This window comes from Branchiostoma floridae, chromosome 4 (genome assembly GCF_000003815.2).
Source record: "Branchiostoma floridae strain S238N-H82 chromosome 4, Bfl_VNyyK, whole genome shotgun sequence".
In the NCBI taxonomy this organism is placed as follows: domain Eukaryota; kingdom Metazoa; phylum Chordata; class Leptocardii; order Amphioxiformes; family Branchiostomatidae; genus Branchiostoma; species Branchiostoma floridae.
This window is the reverse complement of record NC_049982.1, coordinates 16,938,466-16,960,229: the sequence shown is the minus strand read 5'-3', so window position 1 is coordinate 16,960,229 and position 21,764 is coordinate 16,938,466. Positions and strand designations below refer to the sequence as shown.

General features: G+C 39.4%; 1 protein-coding gene across 5 annotated transcripts in view; it reads right to left on the bottom strand.

Annotated features, from left to right (window-relative positions):
• LOC118414400 (guanine nucleotide-binding protein subunit alpha-11-like) overlaps positions 1 to 21,764 on the bottom strand; it is a 36,737-nt gene that overhangs the window by 12,130 nt on the left and 2,843 nt on the right. For 3 of the 5 annotated variants that reach the window (XM_035818428.1, XM_035818431.1, XM_035818430.1), the window contains exons 3-4: positions 3,774 to 3,958; positions 2,223 to 2,345 (exon numbers count right to left, since the gene is read on the bottom strand). In XM_035818428.1, coding sequence (XP_035674321.1) covers positions 2,223 to 2,345; positions 3,774 to 3,958 — 308 coding nt within the window. The remainder of the gene's footprint in view (positions 1 to 2,222; positions 2,346 to 3,773; positions 3,959 to 21,764) is intronic. The other 2 variants (XM_035818432.1, XM_035818433.1) reach the window with 2 other exon arrangements.

The window sequence follows — 21,764 nt, the reverse complement described above, 5'->3', positions numbered from 1 at the left end:
TTGCATCTTTTAATTGAGAATTGTAACATTCATGATTTTTTACTCTACTGTCATGATCACAAAGTACTCTTTTCACTATCTCTTGTTACCATATCTCCCAGCCCACTGGTATATTGTACAAAGATAACAACTTATGTGATTGGAACCATTTATATTGCAATGTTTATACCAGACTTATTCTACTACTTTGTCCTTTCTTGGCACGATGAAAATATGTACTGAAAATCTTTGACTCAAAATTTCTAAACTTTATGTGAAAAATCTATGTTAACATCCCCAAAAGATTCAAATAAACTCCTTTGAAATCTTAAATTGAGCCAAGTAAATGGCAGGCACAACAACTCCACTTAAGTTATAGCAAATCAAAGATTCTGCTCAACAAACTTATTGAAAACTTTGAGGTGGTGATATTTGCAAGCTATGTGTAATGTTACATGTACGTTGTAAATACTTATTTTGCTCATATGTGCTTTCTTAAATCAAACATATCATTTAAAGCATATATTTTGAACACCATGCAGCAACTTTCAACAAACCTTCCATAGAAAAATGAGATTTAACCCATCAATAGCTGTACAAAGCAAGAACTCTACCCTTCAGCATTCTGAAAGTTCCATCCCTTCCATAGACTTCATGCATTGGAATAAGCATGGATCATCCTATAAAGCACCAACATTTCAAAATGTAATATGGTCTTGTAGTAAGATCGATTTCTACTTGCATGCACTTTCCTTGGTTCATTTTCCTTACATCCAAGCAGCAAGATGCAACCATTTCAGCTTATGCAATAAGCGTACTTATTGACAAAGAAAATTCCAGACTTCTTCATATCTGGCTCATGTTGGTCATGCTCCCATGCTCCTACTCCATCACAGTTGGCATGTAACATCATCCTTCAGTAGACTGCAGTGTTCCTCCCAGGTGAAAGGTGTCCAGAGGAAGCACCAGTTTCTGTCACAAGAAGAATCACAGGATTTCCTTGAGAGCAACAGAAACTACATCTCACAGGTTTGATTGATCAATGGGAAGAAAGGTTAGTCACATACAGTGCTGAAATAAAAAAAATAAATAAAAAAAAGAGATGATCAATTCTGCCAACAAGATATGCATAGCCATGCAAACCAGGCCAATGACACCAAAGGAATATCCAGTTGACTGGAAGTTCAAACCATTCCAAGGCTGGACTGGCGCAATGGGCCATTCAGCGTATCCCACTTTCTGGACAATGATGCAGTTGAGAACACAGGCTATTCTTGGGGGAATACCAGACCATCACAGCTACTATCATTCATAATAGGCTTCAAAGCATCCAGTCCAAAGATTCAAAGCCAAAGTAGAAGCTGAAACTACCCATTCTCTGTTGTTCTCCGCCATACAGATCAAGACAAAACCAGGACGCAGCCGTATTTGTTCCAACATGCATGCTGTAACACTGCAGTTGAAGTTCCATTCATTTGGTACAACTACAACCATCTAGTCATCCTGGGCCAGGGTTGAGCATTGTTGATGCAGGTGTAACTAGTCAATCAAATCTGTACCAGGAACTGATGTTGTAGGCAGGGAACCGTGGCAGCAGTTGGAGAGAAAGATAGACTCTCAGCTGTCCTTATAGAGAGAGTCTTAGCCAAGAGCAGCCAATGTAAGCAGAACATGAGAGACGTTCCCACGAGAAAACCTGGCTCTAGACTACCATCAGAGTAGTACCAGTGTAATCGCTATGAGGCAGGATGTCCCCATATGACTGTAGTGAAGAGGCTGGAGCTGGAAGGTCCTACAAGGTGTCATGTCTGGAGTAGGGGAGGTGATTATCAAGAGGCCGGGAGTCCTTTATGCTTCTGCTATAACAAGGAATTAACAGGGAAGCTGGATTACATGCAAAATAATAGATTATAACAACATAGCATTGTAGGCAGAAGGAATCAGCTATGGGAAAGGAATTTAACAACTGAGTAGTACCAAAATAAGTCATAGTGATGTATAATTGGGCCCCACAGGTGGTTACTAGACAGTGCAGCTGATTTATCTAGTACAGGAAAGGTTTGTGGGAGAGTGCATTTGACTAACAGTGGGAACAACCACACCACCACCACCACCACCACTACCGACATCACTACCTCAAACGGACTGACAGTCTATCTGAATGACAACTTCTCCGCAGATAGAAGAGGACGGCGCTCATCCCAGAGATAAAAGCAGCCCGACAACGTGGGAATGTCGCCTACCTGCGCATCGCCAAACTCAGGGTCCAGCCACTGAAGACCCCGGAGACAGCATCTTGCCAAGCCTAGGGCTGCGTTCCAGCATTCACGTCTGAAGACTCCAGCCAGAAAGCAGAGAGAATTCTGCTAGAGCACCAAACAAACCAACCCAGAGTGAACATCAATCAAACCACAGACAACAACAAATGTTTGTAAACGTTACAACAAAATCTTAAGATTTTACGATATTATGCTTTTCTTATCACCTTTCATATTACCTTCTTTGGCTGAGAATTAGATTTAATAGCATAGAAAGATTTATATCTGATAGCTTCTTTGAGACTTACACCTACAGACCTCAATTGTTAGAACCTACACTTCTTAAGAACAATCTTAAGAATTGAAAATAATTTGCTATTCTCCACCCAAAAAACTTTGTTGGTATTATTAAAATAGGGGTCCTATTGGAATAGAAATTTTAGTTTAATGTTATGTTCTCAAAAGCATGCACTAACCCCATCTTCCCTTTTCTCTATACACCCTTGCCTCAGGCTTCAGATTAGAATTACTGGGTATTTGATTTTTATGGCCTGCCTTACCCACAGAGGTCATGTTAGGTTGGTTGCTAAGCAACCAGGTCAAAAGTTTAACAGCCAGACTATCATCCCAAGATTAAACTCACCCTAATAGCCACTTGGCACCAATAAACATCTACATACACCATGGAGGCACATATAGGGGTACAGCAATAACACTACATTATGGGGGCCTCTCGAGGATTATGACTTCATATTTGCTGGAAAGGTAAGATGGGGGGGGGGGGGTATTTGTGAAAATGTACAGCTATGCAATTTTCAAATCAGTTTGTCATTCTTAGGAGTTAAGTTCATTATGTTCAACAACTTTTCAACTTTTATACTATACGGCGTTAACACCCCATCCTCTGCTGTGTGTCCTAAGTAAGCTTCAGTAATACGCATGGCCACTACCATGATGGTTTTGTTTTTAGCTATGGGCAGGAACATAAATAGTCTTCACAATGACACTTCAACCTCAGTGGTACTGGGTTGAAAGTCTTGTTATGCTTTACATTACAGACAACAACAAAAACGAAATCATCTATATTCACAACACAGCCCCAAGTCTACGGGTAGATATTTTGTAACCATTAAGAGTGCACTACCAACAGCATGTGCCACAGGTAATGACAAATGGCATCAATCAAATACACTTAGCTGGTCCACAAATAGAAAAATTTCCATTTCGTCTGAACAACCACAACATATTTGGTTCCCCCACCTTTAATCTCTGACAGAGAAATGGCAGGAAAACCAAATCTAATTGCTGATCGTGATTTCTAACACAGCATCACCACAAATCAGGTAATTTGTTTGTCAGGTGGTAAATTTCCAGCCAAATGGATTTAGCAAAAACTCCAACTGGAATGGTAAGCCTTACTAAGTCAGGTTTATGAACATCTTATTTTTTCCCAATCAAAGATAAAGATGTGATAACCATGGGTGCTTGTGCTTAATACATTAACAGAAGAAAACATTAGCAGAAAGATCCTCAAACCTTTGACTCTTCTTTCTCAAACTGGATTCCTAGCTTCTCCATGGCTCGTACGAGCCGCTTGATGGCCACCCGGACATTGCTGTACACGTTTGGCCGTAGCTTGACCCTCTCTGCCTCTGGAAACCCGTCCCCATACAGGACACGCAGCTGTTTACTAAAGGTACTTTTACCCGACCCAGCAGAACCTGAAAGAAGAATGACAACAACAGTCTGGTCAAACATATGTATGGCAGTCACCAAGACACAAAACCATGAATAAAATGAAAACAATTTTATAACTGTTTTGTTGTCCTCTACATTTGTACTCCTTATAAAGAGTTCAAGCAAAGATCTCTTAAATCTTGTAGTCCTCCTGGAACCCAACATTTCTTTAATGTTACATCAACAAGGTAATGTAACCAAACTGTGTTAACTTGTTGAATAGAATGCAATTATCAACCATTTCTAACTGAGCTTACACCATTACCTGCTTCCAAGCACGTAACAGCAATTCATGTCCTGCCTAATAAGGTCATGTTCTATTTGCCAGACGTGCATGCGAATACTGCAGGCACTAGTGAACACAGATCTGACTCTCTAATAAGTAACAATGTGCTGAAAACAAAAGGTGTCATGCTGAGAAAACAAGTTTAGAAAGTCACTGAGCTGTCATTTTGGGTGCCATCAAGACTGTGGTTGGACGACAGAAGTTCCATTGTGGTAACCAGGTGAATTGTTAGAGTAGAGCATTAGCTGTCAAATCTCACCACAGTCTATTAAGTGCTGGCACATGCCAGCCCTGGTGTGATACATCATTTGTCACCTCTAATTATAACTGTTCCATGTTTAACTGTCTGCAACATGGAATGCTTCACAGCCACCTGACTGCAAATTATGCCTGACACAGCAATGTAGAAGCCTAAGTTTGGTTGTAGGTACAGTGCAGTTAAGTTTGTATGGTACAGATGGTTTAATCCAGTGGAACCATGCCAAACATTGTGAAGCATTCTAAATTTGTAACTAAATGAGAGCCATTAAAATATATGACCTCAGACACAGAGGGCTTATATCTTAGTTGGTAGTATATATGTCACAGGGGAGATTGGAATCCAGGGAGATTTTCATGTGTATGGATTCTGATGTGGTTTTAATTCTTATAGTCAGGACTTAAGCATTCTTCTTATCCATTCTAATTACCATTCTAACATTTCTACTCTGTAACTGCACATTTTCTTTGGCATTCTAGGTAATGCCATAGGCCGTAGGGGCAGCAGGTTGTGTCCAAGGTACAACATTCCAGGAGCCCATGCAGCCCTCATGATCACCTTACACCACCTTTTACCACCCAACCAAAGTCATTCACTAAGGACAGACAAGTATGCAGCGATTTGCCCTTGCCTGATGCTATTTTAATAATAAGGCAATCAATGGCATGTATTATCTCCTCAGCAATCTATTTGATCTGCTGCACTAATCATACATGTACTTCTTAGTCCTCTATATCTAAAAAGTAGCATGTAGAGTAATTAGGTATCTTGCTTTTTTTTTTATTTTTTATTTTTTATTTACTTAGAGGTCACCGCAAAACAAGGGTCGTGGGGCCACTCAAGCGTTTTGGGTTACATTACTGAATTGTGAAGAGAGATGTTTGTTTACCCTTAATTTAAACAGTTTCAGGCTGTACCCTGTGGGGAAGCAAGTCCGTGGGAGCTTATTCCATAGCGATGTTGTTCTAGGAAAAAAGCTCTGAGTGTGGAACTTCCTCCTGTTAGGTGGATTGTGGAGGAAAAAAGGATGATTTGTTTCCGTGGAAGTGGCTAAACGGGTTCTTGCTGTGAAGGTTCGTATTGAAGGCACAAGTGAATGAAGTTCTGCCAAGCATTTACCATGGAAGTACCGATAGAAAAGTGCTAGGCTAGCTACATCACGCCTTTGGGCCAATGGTTGTAGTGTGGCGAATGTCGCTGCCAACAATGTTCCTTAACCGTTTTTGTACTCTATTGAGGCAGGTCAGGGAGTTCTGGGAGGCTCCAGCCCAAATGTGACAACAATATTCCATTTTGGGCCTAATCTGACTCTTATAAAGATAAAGAATAGCAGAGGGGGTAAGATATTTTCTGGTTCGGTACAAAGAGCCCACCATTTTCCCAGCTTCCTTGGCAACGGATTGGATGTAACACAAGGTTAATTTTGTATCACAAGGTTAATTTTTATGAATTTGAATCCTTGCTTACCCATCAGAATTTTGAACCTGAAAAGGCTTCCTGGCTAGATAGAAATATCACATTCACATACAAGCAGTCTAAAATCCTAATGTTATGCAGTAATATGCATATCCACAGCTGCATGACATTACCATAGTTCCAAATCAAATGAATCAGGTATGCTTTTCAATGAAGGGTTTCTGGTGCACTCTGAAATTATATGTATAATGATATAGATTTTTAAACAAAACAAAACTTACAAACATATATTGGTACAGCAGAATTTGTACATCCAAGCTATATCCATTTGAGTCCATCAAATCAATGTGATTCACATTTACCGGTATAATCTTGACCTCACCTTACAAAAACAGCGAAAAAAGCTTAGTCACATGTAATCTTTGATCTCTCTTGCTTAAGCTTCTTTGGACACAATGTAAAATGTTTGTTTGTTCCTTTGAACCTTCCTTTATTCATGAGAAGCTCAGGCCACTTATGTCATCAAATCCTTTAGCATTGCAGACCTCTTTGTGAACACTTCCATCTGGTGCCTATACGATAACCCTTTCAGCACCAAGGACAGATATCGCTATTCAACAGATGTTCTTTGCTTCTGATTAATGCTGTAACAGTGAATCAGTGAAAAAAATAAACACAAATCACATCACTTGTCAGTGCCCAACTGCCTGTAAGCACAATCTTTAAAAGCTGATGCTCAAAGTTACTGACCTCTGAAAGTTACTTACTTTAACAGATTACACGTTGTTTTTAAAAATTTGAACATCCTGGAATTGATGTTTTTGGTAAAAAAAAGGGATGAAAGATATATTTTCATCAAGCAGGGCTTTGATATACTTGTTTTGACTAATAAGGTGTTGTTTCCTCAATCCCTGTGTGGTCAGGATGAAACAGTAATCAATAATTGCAGTGATAGATTTTGACTTTTCTGGTTGACTAGTAATACCCTCTGGTGCTGCGCTGGAGTATTCATAAAGGACACGACTTAGCCTGACATCTGCTGAAGTGTGTTAGGGATCATTTCAAGTGAACATATTGTAAAACCATACACCTGACTAATGCCTTGCTCCTTAAGCCCACCCAAATCACCAGCCCCCTGAAAACAAAATACATGCACTGTGTAAAACAGACTTATAAAAACCAAGGGCCTTTCCTGCTGAAAATTGTCAATTAATTTCAAAGCTGTCTACACCGGGAAAAGTAATGAGCTCACAGTGCTGTGAGAATAAGCCAAAATTCTGATTCTGTTAAGCTTATTTCATCAACTACAGAGGATCACGTCCTACACAATTCAAGAACTGATTGATGAAGAACTGAGCATACGTGTTGCCAAATTTTTGATGGAAAACATTTTTTTTTTACTGGCCTATTGGCCTGCATTCATTTATTTCTTCCGTTGTTAGCCAATCAAAACTCAGAAAAACAAAAGTGTGGTATATCGGGCCTCCTATTCTGACTGTGGTTCGCGTAGTTAATCTATGCTTTTTATTCACTTTGCTATGCCTCTCCTCATTTTTTACATAGTACACAATACGTTATAATGTAATGTAGGTACACGTAATTGTAAATATTCAAGGTTTAAGATGGACAACAATTGAACAGTGGAGTGTGCGTTTCTTTTTTCTCTCCTTCGGAAACATCTTGCATTTTCGTAGAAAATGTGGGCTTTCCAGTTTGTTTTAAACTTTCTTTTAATTAAACTATCCGTAACACTGACATTTGAAAGTCAGTATTACGTCCTAAAAATCTTGGTATCAACTTCATAGCCATTTGAAATTGCAATTCTACTGGCAGTCTGATCCTAGCTTCCGGCCCCCCTCTCAACATAGCTGTGAACAACGGTCAGATAAAACACAACAGGTCTTTTACCTACACAGGAAATAAGTACTCCTAGGCAAAAGCAATTTCCCCCCAAACGATTCTCCCTATACTAAGAGAAGATCTGTGCTATGCCATGTCACACTTTGTAAGACCCCGGGCCCCGTTCATGATGCAAAAAATGAAACAGTTCTATTGGTTAGGCCTGGAAATCTGACGACAGGAAACGGTTTGAATGTTGCGTCCATGATACCCACACGCACACCGTTTCAAATCTGTTTGTGTTTGTGTTTTCCACGTATACCACTAGTGACGCTTATTAGAGGTCATTGATTGAGGTTAGAGTGCAGTGATTGTCATGTGATGCAAAGTGGCAGGAATTCCTTACGCCCAGCTATTGTTGTTGTTGTACCTCTGGAAAATGATGTCTAATTGCGGAAGGGAACGCAATCGGCAGGCCCTTGATGCGAGAAGCCGTCACCAACGAAAGATTTTGTACATTGCCCACGCTGCAGCAGAGGTAGTGCTAGCAGCATCAGTCGTGGACAGGCCAGTTTGGAGATGCAACCGAAGCCAGAACTGGTGGGAAAGGGATATCAGAACTGCAGGCTCCCTAGTCCACCTGGAGGCGGCCCGATAATAAAAACAAATTTTACGATTAAAACGCGGCCGAATTCCCGAAAGACAGGTTAAAAATTCTACTTTTTCTCGGATGAATGACATCATGAACATGTCGGCGAAATGGATCGCGCTGCTTTTGCGTTCATGATGAAAATTCGCAATTCCGGATAACCTAGAGACCGTTTCAGAACCACTTTCCAAGGAGGTTCCACCTCCCGAGGAGGTTCTGAAAAAACCCTTCAGATCCGTTTTGGAGCATTCATGGTGACAACTTATCCGTTTTAGCTTGTCTAACCAACAGAACCGTTTCATTTTTGCATCATGAACAGGGCCTACAATGTACATCATGGCATGATTTAGATTTAGATACAAGAAGAGCATGAGAAATAAAGCAAGTGAACAGATATCTATTGAAAACAACATGCTTTAACATCTGTATTCAACACACATGGTTTATATGAGGAAAGTCTACTGTTACAGTACTTCCTTAAAGGAATGTTTTTACCGTATTTAGTGAACAACAACAACAAATTGATTTTGCACTTATGCTAACTGATTGGAGGTCTTGGAATGGGGAAAATATGCAAAATATATGTCAGTCACGTACAAGAGCGTAACAATTTGATTGGTAAGACCCAAAGAATTGTGGGTCCTTTAATCTTTCTTGGACAAATAAGACCTGGGAATAACCATGTAGCCATTCATTGAGACTGACATATTCAGTCTCACATTTCAGTGTAATTGCATGACTGATCCTTAGTTTGTCATTCTGTACCTGACAGCTTTCCATGCAGCAATGATCCATTATTACAGCAGACTATAGCCTGACAGATCATCAGTCTAAATTACATTCCTAGATATGTATCATGCAATGTGACATACAAAGGCTGGTGGTGCAGAAATGGCATCAATGTAAAAACAACTCCCCCAGCTTATACTAGTTGGTACCTGATTCACGTATGCCTGCGTGACTTTCTTGGTCGGCTTTACGTCACAGCCATCTTTGTAATGGTAATCCTTCCACAGACTCTTTGAAAATCAATTATTTCTGTAAAGTCATATCAAAATTCATGCCTGGTGTCCGGCAACAGCAGAATGTCATTCAGGTAACTTTTCAATTGGGTTAACCTTCTGTTCTTCTTGAAATGACTACCAGCATGTGGAACCTGGAATTAACCAAGACCATTTACACAGTAACTTTTGTACATGTAATACTGGTACTGGTACAAATGCATATGGAAAAATATTTCACTTCAAAGTGATATCATACCAATGACTATAAAGAAAGTGTCAATACCTATACAAATGTTTGTGCTTTTTGCTCAACCATTTCCATACTCTGCAGGAATATGGAAAATGTTTGGAATGTCTAGTCCCTGTTATGCTTCAAAATACATTTTGAATACATGCTGTTTACTGACTATACATTACATGCAGCTGCATCATTTTATATGCTTCAAATCTATCTATAATCTGGGCATGGTTAAAATAACATCAAAAGTGGCTCTAGTTATGGTTAGTTGAATCAAATTCTCAACCAACCTTTATGACAAAAATCCTAGTGACTCTGATAAAAGGTAGTATGTGCTACCTGAAACGTCAAACCATTTCCAAAACCATATCCAGAACTTTGCTTGAGTAACTGCTTTTTGGCAAATCTTATTACATGATGACGTCTAACCTCCATTGGCGTAACCACGGAAATATCAAAAGAAGATTGAAAATTGGGACAACTTTCCAATCTCACAAGAGTGTCCCTGTGAAATGCCTAATGCTTGGACAGAAGCTGTCCAGAAAGTATAAGATAAAGAGGCATTCATCATCATTGGTCAGCTGTGGCGCAGACATTACACATTGCTATAGTGGGCCCTAGAGGGCTGAGTGCAACCACCAAGCAGAAGTGGTCAATTAGCTCATGATGATGCTTAATTAAGACAGAGCAAATTGACCATTAAACAAGATTGGGTGAACTCCCTTAATTGCATGGTTTGACATAGAAGTAATTTTGTATCATAACACCTGAACGATTGTCAACAAAAATCTAACCCCATCTATATACTACCTGTATTATATGTATCTGCATTTACATGTAAAAATATCACACAAATACAAACCAGTACAAATGAATGTCAGATGTTGAAAGTTGTCATTGAGAAGCAGCGCTCTGTTGTATATGTAAACCCTGGATCAGCGCCTGTACCTGTTATTTTTCTAAGGTACCGGTCCAGAAATGATCAAGTGTACCAGTATCTGTTTCACACCCAGTACAACCCAGAATGATAGTATTGTTGGTCTATCTGTAGCCTTGGGTCTGGAGGGTGCACATGAATAGAAGACGAAGCGAATTTGCTAGATGGTGAACTTAGAGAATTGTAATACAGCTGTCTAACATATTGGATGAGGGAACACTGGGTCTGCCCTTCCAGCAACATACATGCACATACATGCATGTAATACAGCATGTCACTGAACCATTTCAACTGCCCTTTTCTGCTCCTGTTTTAGCCACAACGGTAGGACTGCTATTTTTAGACAACCTTGCAGTTGCTGGGTAGGATCTCATTTGTGTCATTACCACAAGGGGCCAAATGTCATTACTCTGACAGTACAGTAGGTTGTTCAGTATAGCTCACAGCCAGATCATTCCTCCTGCAACTGTTTGTGCTACCTCAAATTGTGCTACTCACAATCTGACATAAGATGCAAAAGAAAGCAGAAAATTCCAAAATTCTATAGGTTCAGCTTTAGAGTGACAAAAACTAAGCCAGTAACCATAGTATTGCTTCTTACACACAAAGTGCCCTACGTGCCGGCAAATAAAGCTTTTACCCTCAAGGCCATACCAGATGTGACAGCCTTACCTACCATAATCCTTAGATGTAAAAGTATATTCATAGTGTAGCTTTTGTACTTCTTGGAAATAGCTAAATTGGAAACAATCCAGCAGGGGTCCTCAATGTCTTTAGGCATATTATCTGGAAACCTAACCTATTGCTAATCTACAGGTAGATATACCGGTAGCCTGGATACCAGACCCCAGCCCAATCTCAAAAATATCTATCATGTGGTATATTTTTGAGATCGGGCTGGGGTCTGGTACCCAGGCTAATTCACAGATGGCATAAGATAGTATCAAAGCTGGTCAAGGAGTATCCTCAGGAAGAACTGCCTTAGCCGCCAAACAAATTCTCTGCCGGCCCTGTCTAGAAGTCTGCTGTCCAGGGTAGCAAGGAGTATGCCAGCCAAAGAGAGTCAGCTGGCCACTGGTGAGATTAACCCTATTGCAGCCACCATGTGGTGGCTAGTCACCTGGGCTTAAGCGAATTGGCATTTTGGCCAAGATTGTTTAGGTCCAGGTCCGGAAAGACCTGTGCCTGAAAAGGCCTTAGGGACACAGCCCAATGTGCTACTATACATACTACATAACATACATGTATGTGTATAACTATAATATGCAGACATGAAATTGATTCCTTGACCTTTGTACCTGACTGAACATTTGAACAAAGTTTAATTTGATAAGAGTCCAGGCACCTTGCAGAATCTTGGTTCCATATGGAACCTACAAAACAAAAGCACATCCTGTTCCCTGGATGTATACATGTATGTAGTAGACCTTCTATGCTTGGAGCTGACTTGACATATATGGAATGTTTCCTGAGCCAGATGCCAGCTGTTCAGAGCTTTCTCACCAGTGTTTTAATAAAGCCACTTGACTCGTGTAAACCTCCAACAGCTCCAACAATGTACAATCTAAACATCCTAACTTGGTGATCAGGAAAACTGGATTCTGACCAAACGTAGAAGGTGGCCAAATGCTGGAGACAATGATGTGACACATGCTTCAATATGTATTATCAAAACACAGGCAGTTTTGCCCCTCCATTTTGCTTGACGAAGTCTATGAGAAAGAGATGAATGGTAATAGCTATAGATTTTCTGCTTTGCTACCTTCATCTTCTCCAGCAGCTTTTTCTGCAGCACAATCATTCAAAAATGATACATTACATATTTGATTTGTACATCCAGCCATGTCTACATGTATGGACCTGGACCAAATATCATAAATCTTTTCAATGTGCAGATGACTGTGAAATTCGTTCTTTTTCATGTCACTGAAATACTGCACTGAATAAAGAGGATTGCCAAAAATATGCCCTTTGTTCCAGTCAGCAGTAAAAAATTTGCTGAAAAAGCCAGCATTCATATACAATGTAGCATTGAGGATCAGTCTCATCTTAAGTCAATAATAAAAAATGGGCCCGGACCTGCACTAATCTCTCTCTCTCTCTCTCTGATAGCATATATTTTCATAATCTATCTGCCACGAAAGAAAAATCAAAATCACAAGTGGTCCAGAACACGAAATATCAAAACCAGAAGTTCCTCTGCAGTACCATAGAAAGCCACCAAAATTGAATGACTGTATTTCTAGTTTTTGTGTTGGATGTCGTGGAGCCCCTACGACCACTGAGGTTACGGGCCGTGAGTGAGTGAGTGAGTGAGTGAGTGAGTGTCCAATACACCAAATACAACACCAATACATCCAGCACCAACACTATAGACAGACACACACAAAAACGCTGCCCAAAATATAACCTTTTTGACAAGTAAAGGACAGAGTTCCATGACCTAATGCCAAATGATGTTAACCTTGATGGCTGATATACATGCTAACAAGGTCCTCATTTGTATAAGAACCATCCATAACAGGGCTCTAGCCAGCTCGAATTTTTTTTCCGTCAGCCAATTCCCATTGTCGCGAAAACACTATTCAAGGAGTTAGAGAGACTGAACTGAGACCTTGAAATATGGGTTTTTAACGAGATTCTTGTATGCGAAAGGGCACCGACACACTTCGTCAACAATAATAACAATAGCAAAACAAACAGTGTGTGGCTTTTACAGCCGTGGACGGCGTCCCCAAGCCGCCTGTAGCTTCCACCAAGGATTTTTGTTCGTCAAGGTTGACGGATTGGTTTTAAACATTTTCCGTCACACGCAGCAAATTTCTGTCAATTGACGGAAAAACTTTTACTGGCTAGAGCCCTGATCCATAAACACTTGAGTTATGCTGGCAACAAACAAACATACAGACACAAACTAATGCAACCAAAAACATAAAACCTTTTTGGCTCAGGTAAATATGCCAAAGCACACAGCCAAATACCGATGGCAGTAAAATTCATTATTCTCAGATAGCACCGAGATAAATATAGTGCAAGGATTTTGGCAAAGGGCAGGACGATATGTCATCTGCGTGGTGGTAAGTTATCGACATCACTTCTGCTTTTATTTGAAATTCAGCCCGTGTCAACAGTGTAATAAATACGGCTGGCAATCTCAGTCTAGACGTGTCGAGCCTGTCAGCTGCAGCAGTGCGAAAGATTGCCCTCAGATCTCTGCCCTAAGGTTGGCACTCAGGACTAGGATAAAATATTAGAAACATTACCAGGCTGGACTAGAAAGCGACAATTCACCTTGGAATTACTACAATCAACGAAAGATGTTTGAAGTAGCTTTTGTCTGTATAAAACAAAGTAAAATAAAATGATCAGTGGGTACTGCATTCAACATTAACATAATGAGAGCATATGATTAGAAAATCCCTTGCTAATCAGGGATTATAGAAGTAGCTATACTATGTTCTTGTAAAAGGAAGAAAAAATATCAATAAACTCTAGGAGTAGGAAAGTGAGCAGACTCAGTGACTGGGGAAGACCAGTATTAGTCACTTGTAGCAGTCATGCATACTTGAAAAATGATGGATGTTTTTACTATAGTACAATGCAAATCTGTTTCCAACAAGGTGTACACTGATAATTCAACAACCACTGATGCCTTCTTCAGGACCAATAATGATTATTAAGTTTATAGGTTTATTGTAGCAACATACATGCCACTTTTATGAAACACATTAGACTGTGAAGATCTACAGTTGCAAAAGAATTACAAATAACCTCTACTAAGACTTTAACACTACCATCTTGCTCATTTCCTTATTTTTACTGCCAGCTTGGATCTTTAATATTGTTTATTTGCAAAATCATGCCCCAGGGCTAATTGCATACAGTCTCAAGAACTAAGGGAGGTAAGCACATAAAACTAGTGTCTAATCGACTACATGATACTATGGATACTATTGTCGGGTTTGACTTCTTCTTTGAAGGCAGTGGTTAATGAACCATAACATATCAGAAATTCTTGTCATTCAACAGGTGACAGAGAGATCATCTCCCTCACCTGTTAAATGACAAGTGACTTTGTTCTTCAAAACACTTAACAATGGCTTTACTAGCTGATTTGAAAAAATAACAAAACGCCATTGTTGTCATCCATCTGCTGCATGCCACAATAGTTCTGTATCTATGTAGCCGGTATAACCGCCCTTCGTCGTAACACAACAGCTAACATGTTACAAAAATAAATAATGTAAATTTGGAAATGTTCAGTCGTTTTATTTTCACATTTCCATGAAAATAAATTGATTTGCAGGTGACCTACCCACCAAGGTAATACAGGTAGACCTACTAAATTTTTTTCTCAACATTATGACTATCAAGTGTGTCACATTTCACAATATTTAACCCAATGGGTCATAAATCCAAGGTCCACTCTGTAGACATACTCATTCAAAAACCAACTGTACTATCTAATGCTCTTTGCTACATCTAAATATATATCATATACTAGCATTAGTAACAATGGAACCTTCATGAAAAATTAATGATGGGAAATCTCTCGGATGATCAGATATACGGCTATTACTTTGATATCCAGCTCTTATGTCCAGAGAGATAATAAGGTTTTGTGGTTGATTCACTGGTCTTAGACATTCTGATTTCATCTGATTCACTAACATACTATAGTTCAAGTGAAATGAAGAAAATACCAATTTGTACCTGTTTCATTGCAATTATGGGTACTATCATCTAGATGGCAGATGGAATATCATACAATCACAGAGCTACATGTACATGCCTAACATGACGTTATGCTCGGAAAGAACAAAACACCAAATTACCTGTTACATGTACAAATCTTGCCTTCATGGAACCCAGCATGGGATTCATACAATTGGAGTCAAAAAAGATCTGTTGTACTGCTGTTCTGGGTTGGAAGGACATTTGACCCTCATCTCTTGTAAAGGATATGATATTACTGAAATGTTTCCTAGTTGGAATTCATATAGCGTCTCATCACATCCAAAGGCCTTCCATGGTGTGGTCTGGAAAAAAGCTGCACACATTCTTAATACCAATAACTTGTTTCATGATTTCAGGTCTGCTATATATGACATAGTTTCATGACTTCATCAACACTGAAAAATCATGACCATAGCATGTGCAAAGCAGGTGATATCAAAACCAGAAGCTCTACCGCAGTACCAGTATAGTACACGTAGCTGCTAAGGGCCCAAATACAAATCCATCCACAGCTCAAGATATCCTGGCAACAAACACATATAGCACCTAAAACATAACCTTGTTGGTAAAGGTAAATATAAGGTGTTCCTTTGGTTTCTTTTGTAAACTAAATCAGCTTCCTTCTTTTGTATGTTTTACAAATCTGAGACATTACAAAAATGTGCCCTTGCATATGGAACCATATAATAATAATAACAATTCACTGGTTATCTTACTCTCTGATTACATTTGCTCCTGCAAAAGACTTTGAGATTGAGAGCAAGAAACCATATAACAAAATGTGTGAGGGTCACTCTAAGTTCACCAGAATCAATAAAACATTAACTTACGGGTTATCATGATCATCAAAATTGGCAATTAATAATGCTAAAAGTCTGTATCAGATCAAGTGCATTATTGTTCACCTGTGACGTGTGTCACACCAGCACTGTTTACCCAAGACATTATGTTAGAAATAGCTTGAAGTTCTCATGTTTACCAGAACGGCAAATTTGAACAGGATCCATCAAAACTCACTAGCCATGAAGAGTATCAAAGATCAATCACAATTACCTTGCCATATATAATAGCATATTATATATGCACATGCAGATCTGCAAAGATGGAATGATTGATGCCTACAATGCAGATCAATTAGAAAAACATGGACATACATTCACAAAATATGCATTAAAAAATGATTGATAAATTATAATATAGGATGATGCTCTGTTGTGAGTTTCCTGAAATACGTGGTCACTGTCAAGGTGTGCACATTTTGTTGTTGTTTCTGAATTCACTGCAAAGTCTTTGCCAAAGCACCAAAAATTTCAGTAAGCAAGCTACAGTTTAAATTGTATAATATAACAGTTTGATTACATTGTGTAATACTTGAATTTTGTGAAAGAAAACACTAAGATGCATCCATGCTGTATACTCCTATCCAAGCAACAGTGGTGCAGATTTGCCCCACCCTGCCAGCGCAGCATATCTTTCACGTTGGCACACAGACACGTCATGTGACAGTCCCTGATGCACGCGTAGTACAGACTGATTAGGTAAAGCCAAAGCTGTTAGTTAAATTGGATGTATTGTTGGAAGGGTATGCAGCGCTTTTAACTCCACTGACTCCAAGGCCAGAGTCAGACTCTTGGCAAGCACAAATGGAAACCAGGGCCACATGGCAACAAGAAGTTAATGTCTTAGTTCTCAGATCTTGGCAGGAAAATGACCAGAAACAAGAATTAATGTATGATGACAACCATTGCATGTTTAATACCTCCATTTTTCATGGAGATATGTGTGTTTGGTGGAATATCTTACCAACTTCAGGATATACACTCGGCACAAAAAGTTTGGAATATCAACTTTGGTATACCATATTTCCGTTATTTATGCATCAATTTCAATGTATTATGGGAGATGACCTTACTCCTTAAGCCCCCTTTACAAATCAAGAATTTAGCTCGGCCGAGTTGTTAGCGAGCACCAAATGGACATTTTCGGCCGGAGTATGACCGGCGTTTTGGCGATTATGCGGGCCTCGGTCGATTGTTAGCAGCTCGGCCGGCGTTTGCGGGGCACTTGCAGCTGCGCTTAATTTCAGCGAGGCCTCGGCGGGGAGTGTTGAGCTCGGAGAGCTCGTCAATGGATTGCCTGTAGCTCGACCGGAGCTTGTCCGAGCAATGGCCAAGACTTGGCCAATACTCGGGCGGCAACCCGACGGTTTTTTACTCTCTTTTTCTCGGTCGGAGTTTGCGCGAACTCTTCGGCCTCGCGCCAGACTCGTTCGGGCTTCCTGCAATAACCGGACGATATTCCGCCCGACGTTAAACTAGTTTGGCGTGCTTTGGGCGAACGTTGTGCTGGTGTCGCTGGGAGCTTGGGAGGGCTCCGGCAGAATTTTAACTGTCACCTAATCAATTTGAACACGTGACTTTGTTTTAGGCTTTCATTTTTAGTAAACTGTTTGTTTCGACATATAAGATAAATAAAGACTACTGTACGAACATTTCTAAGAAAGCTGCTTGCCTTTTATAATGTACCGTATATTCTCGAATAAAGTACGCACCCCAATTAAAGTACGCACCCTTGATTTGGGGCAAGTATCAGACAGATCTGTGGGACTGAAATGTAGAATGGAAAAACTCAAATAAAGTACGCACCCCTTCCACACCAAGTCTGAACAGGCCTTGAACTGGATAAACTGAGATTTTTTATGTTTTTCCTAGGTTATTTTGCATACATCCTTTAAATGTCATTGTCTCAAACTTGTGAATTCCTCCTGCAACTTCACTGAGAATGAACTGTTGAAACAAATAAGCCAGCACATCTCACTTGAAAAACCAGTTGAACAAATTGTCAAAGTCACTAAGTCATATACATATGCAAATGTGCCTCTTATGTAAATCATATTTAGACAATTCCTTTTGTAAGACAACGCCAAGACAACTGCAATGTGTATGTTTTGGATCCTTCCTAGAAGTGTAACTACAACTTGCTCTATTTTAGGCTCTTTTACCATTTATCCCTGCAATAACCTCAAATAAAGTACGCACCCCAACTTTGGCAACAACTTGTAGCAATTTTTCAATTTTGAAAAGTTTAAAAAGTGCGCACTTTATTCGAGAATATACGGTAAGGCAATTGGACACCAAGACAGTACTTCCTATCATTTATTTTGCTATAAGTTTGGATGTGTGAGATCATATATGCTTCATGTCTAAAGGCTTCCAGTCTGAAACTCGGACGGCCTTTGCCGGCCTTCGCTCGAGGTTTGCCCAAGGTTCGCCCGAGGTTCGCCCGATTTCAACTCTGTCAAAAGTATTGTATTATGGTGAATAAGACTGGTCTGTTCACTTTGTGGCTCTTGTGGTAGTTTTTGGATTGGTGTATCACAACATTCCTGTTGATATTATTGTTTTCAGTGTGCCCGTCCACTCCACTCATGTCCTACATATATCCCGCAACTCAGAAATTAAATTTTACACAAATAGTGGCTTTTTACAAGGTTAGTGAGTTCTGACTTCGTCCATGTTCAAGACATAGTACAATCTCATTAACAAATCATAATCAGTTGTGTTGGACGGACATCGGACGGGCTCCGTCCATTTGTAAAGGGGGCAGATTTTCAGCGAAAAATACAGCTGATACTCGGGCGATGTTGAAATTCGTCGAGCTCTGGCCGATCTACAAATTCGGCCGGCGTCCGCATGAATTGTAAAGCCGGCTTTACTGCAGCAGGACCTTTTTTGTATCTATTTGACCAGAACATGCCACTGGCCTTGATTTTTTGGAAACACATAGTTAATGTAAGAAAGATTAAATTTGGACCTAGATGGAGCTGTACACAATTATGCTAATCAGGACTTAATTTGCATTATCAATGAGGAAACTCTATAATTCCAATGTTTTCCATGTTAGGACAATTACTTTCACAGTAGTGGGAAAATGGAGTGTTCGCTGTGCTTTTGACTTTGCGTTAGCACCATTCCGCGGACTTAAAAGCATTAACAGTACTGTTCTACAGTCACATACTAATAATGGAAACCGCCTCTACAAACCGCCGGTCGGAAAACATATACTGGTTACTAGGCAAGGGTGCTACAAATGGACAGTCCACTTTTGACTTTGACTATGCTGACGTGATCAACTGTCACCGCATCCATCCTCTAAATTTTCTACCATGGTGTTATGCAGTAGGTCGTATGAAGAAATGTCACTGAATGCAATTCTCAAAGAAATACTGTACCGTAAACAATCTTGTATCTTACAATACTGTAACAATGTATACTATGTACATGTACAGAGAAAGGGATGTTCGCGGAAGTTTTGAGTTTGTGGTAAAGCGACCACCACAAAAATCATGAACATAAAACCACTGTAAAAGCAAAACTGAAAGTTCTACATCTACAGTATGTAAATAAGGCAAATAATTCTGCAGCGGTAAATGATGAAAATTTCATACTTACAAGATATATTCAACTTAACTGTTTGTTAAGTAAAAGGCATATACAAATTACAACAATGCATAATACACCAGATGATTATTATAAATCATATTAATGTGGGAGTCATCTGCATAACTTATGGTGAAGTATAAACATGGAATTCTGCCAGTGGGAAGCTTTTTCATACATGCAATACATATATGTATGATTTTGATACATAGTATCATCATAATTATTACCTTCGCCAAGAAGGTTATATTTTGGGTAGCGTGTGTTTGTATGTGTGTAGAACACCGGCATAACTGTAGAATACCTGGATGGATTGTATTGATATTTGGTATGTGAGTAGATCTTGATAACACCTGAAAATGATTAGATTTTGGGCCCCCTAGAGGCTTGTTACGGTACTGCAGCGGAACTTTGGGGTTTGATATCTCAAGTTCTGGGCATGCTGTGGTCATGATTTTTGAGTGGTAGATAACTCGTGAGACCGAGAGTAAGTGGTATAGGTTTGGGCACCCTAGCGGCTTGTTATAATATCTTATGCTAATTATAGCCTTCTTACCAAAATCAATGAGACAAGATGAAACAAAAAATTTACAAAAGGTCGGAATATTTCATGGAGGTATGAGGTCTCTGATCTCTTGTTAACTTTTTTTTTTTACAAAGATACCACTTACTGAAAAAAGTTACCTCATAAATGTACTCCACTAGCCCAACATGCATGCATAGGGGTCAAGTTCCTTCCTTTAATACCTTACTAATCTCATGGTGGCTTTATTTGAGCTGGATAAATGTTGGCTCTCTGAGGAAATGGTCTGTCTACCATAACAACAGCACATCCTTGATAAGGCAATTATGAATAGCATTTGTTGGGGGATAACAAGACTTAGTGGTTCGCCAGAAGCCTTAAAATGCTTTTGTTTGTTAATCTCTTTGTTTTGAATAATATTTCCTTATCAAAGTAAACAGCAGTGGCCGCGATACACAGGTACCATGATACGACTAATATCCGATTTCTACTGGAGCAATTGGATGGTATACAAGCTGTGGCTACTTGACTTACTTGGCTATTCTCCAAGCAGAGGTTTTGCTTTTTAAAAAAGGGATTCAGCTCAATTAATATGGTACATGTGAACCAAACAATATACTACTACATATTGGTCTGTTTATTGTAAAAAAAAATGTTTTTTTGCAATCTTCCTTTTAATCATTATCAATGTCTTTGACCCCAATTAGTTTCATGACATAACTGCCTGGCTCAAAGGGGGAGTTATAGGAGAAACTAATACCAGTGTGAATGTGTGCACATATTCATATCAGGATCTATGGGGCACATGTCATATCCTGAAGTTCAGTGTGTGACATTGGTTACTTGCCAAAAAGCAGAGAATCTGGGTTTGGGTTCAGACCTGAATATGAATTTAGGTACGCACCACTATCTGAAACCAAGTTCAATCTCCTCAGAGACCATCTTTGTCCTAGGAACATGTTCCTATGAGTCCTGGTCGAGTAAACATCCATCTCATCTAAATTAGGGCTTTAGATATCTTATCTGACGAGATAAAATTCATGTAAACACTACAGAACAGACAGCTGCGACCACTTTGCCATTACTTTGATAATTTCTTTTTCAGTTATCATTTTGAACAAACCATAGGGCTCCAATGAAGCAGGAAATTTATATTGCAATATGTTGCATTGAATAATTTCAGAGTAATATGAAAATGATTTTGAGAAAAGCGGTGTGGTGACATAGAATGAATGGATACATGCATGTGATTGATTTTCTATTTATTTATTTGTTGACTTGAAGATCAGCTAGCTGCCCAGCAATATTTCAACAGTCTTTCCCAGAAGAAAATCTACAATACTGAAAGGCCTTAACATTTGTGGCCATTATATTTCATGGTAGGGAGATGAAGAAGTGTTTGCAGTGGTTTATAGGTTGCTGTGAAGAGAGTTACCACAAAAACCACAATAATCAAATCAGGG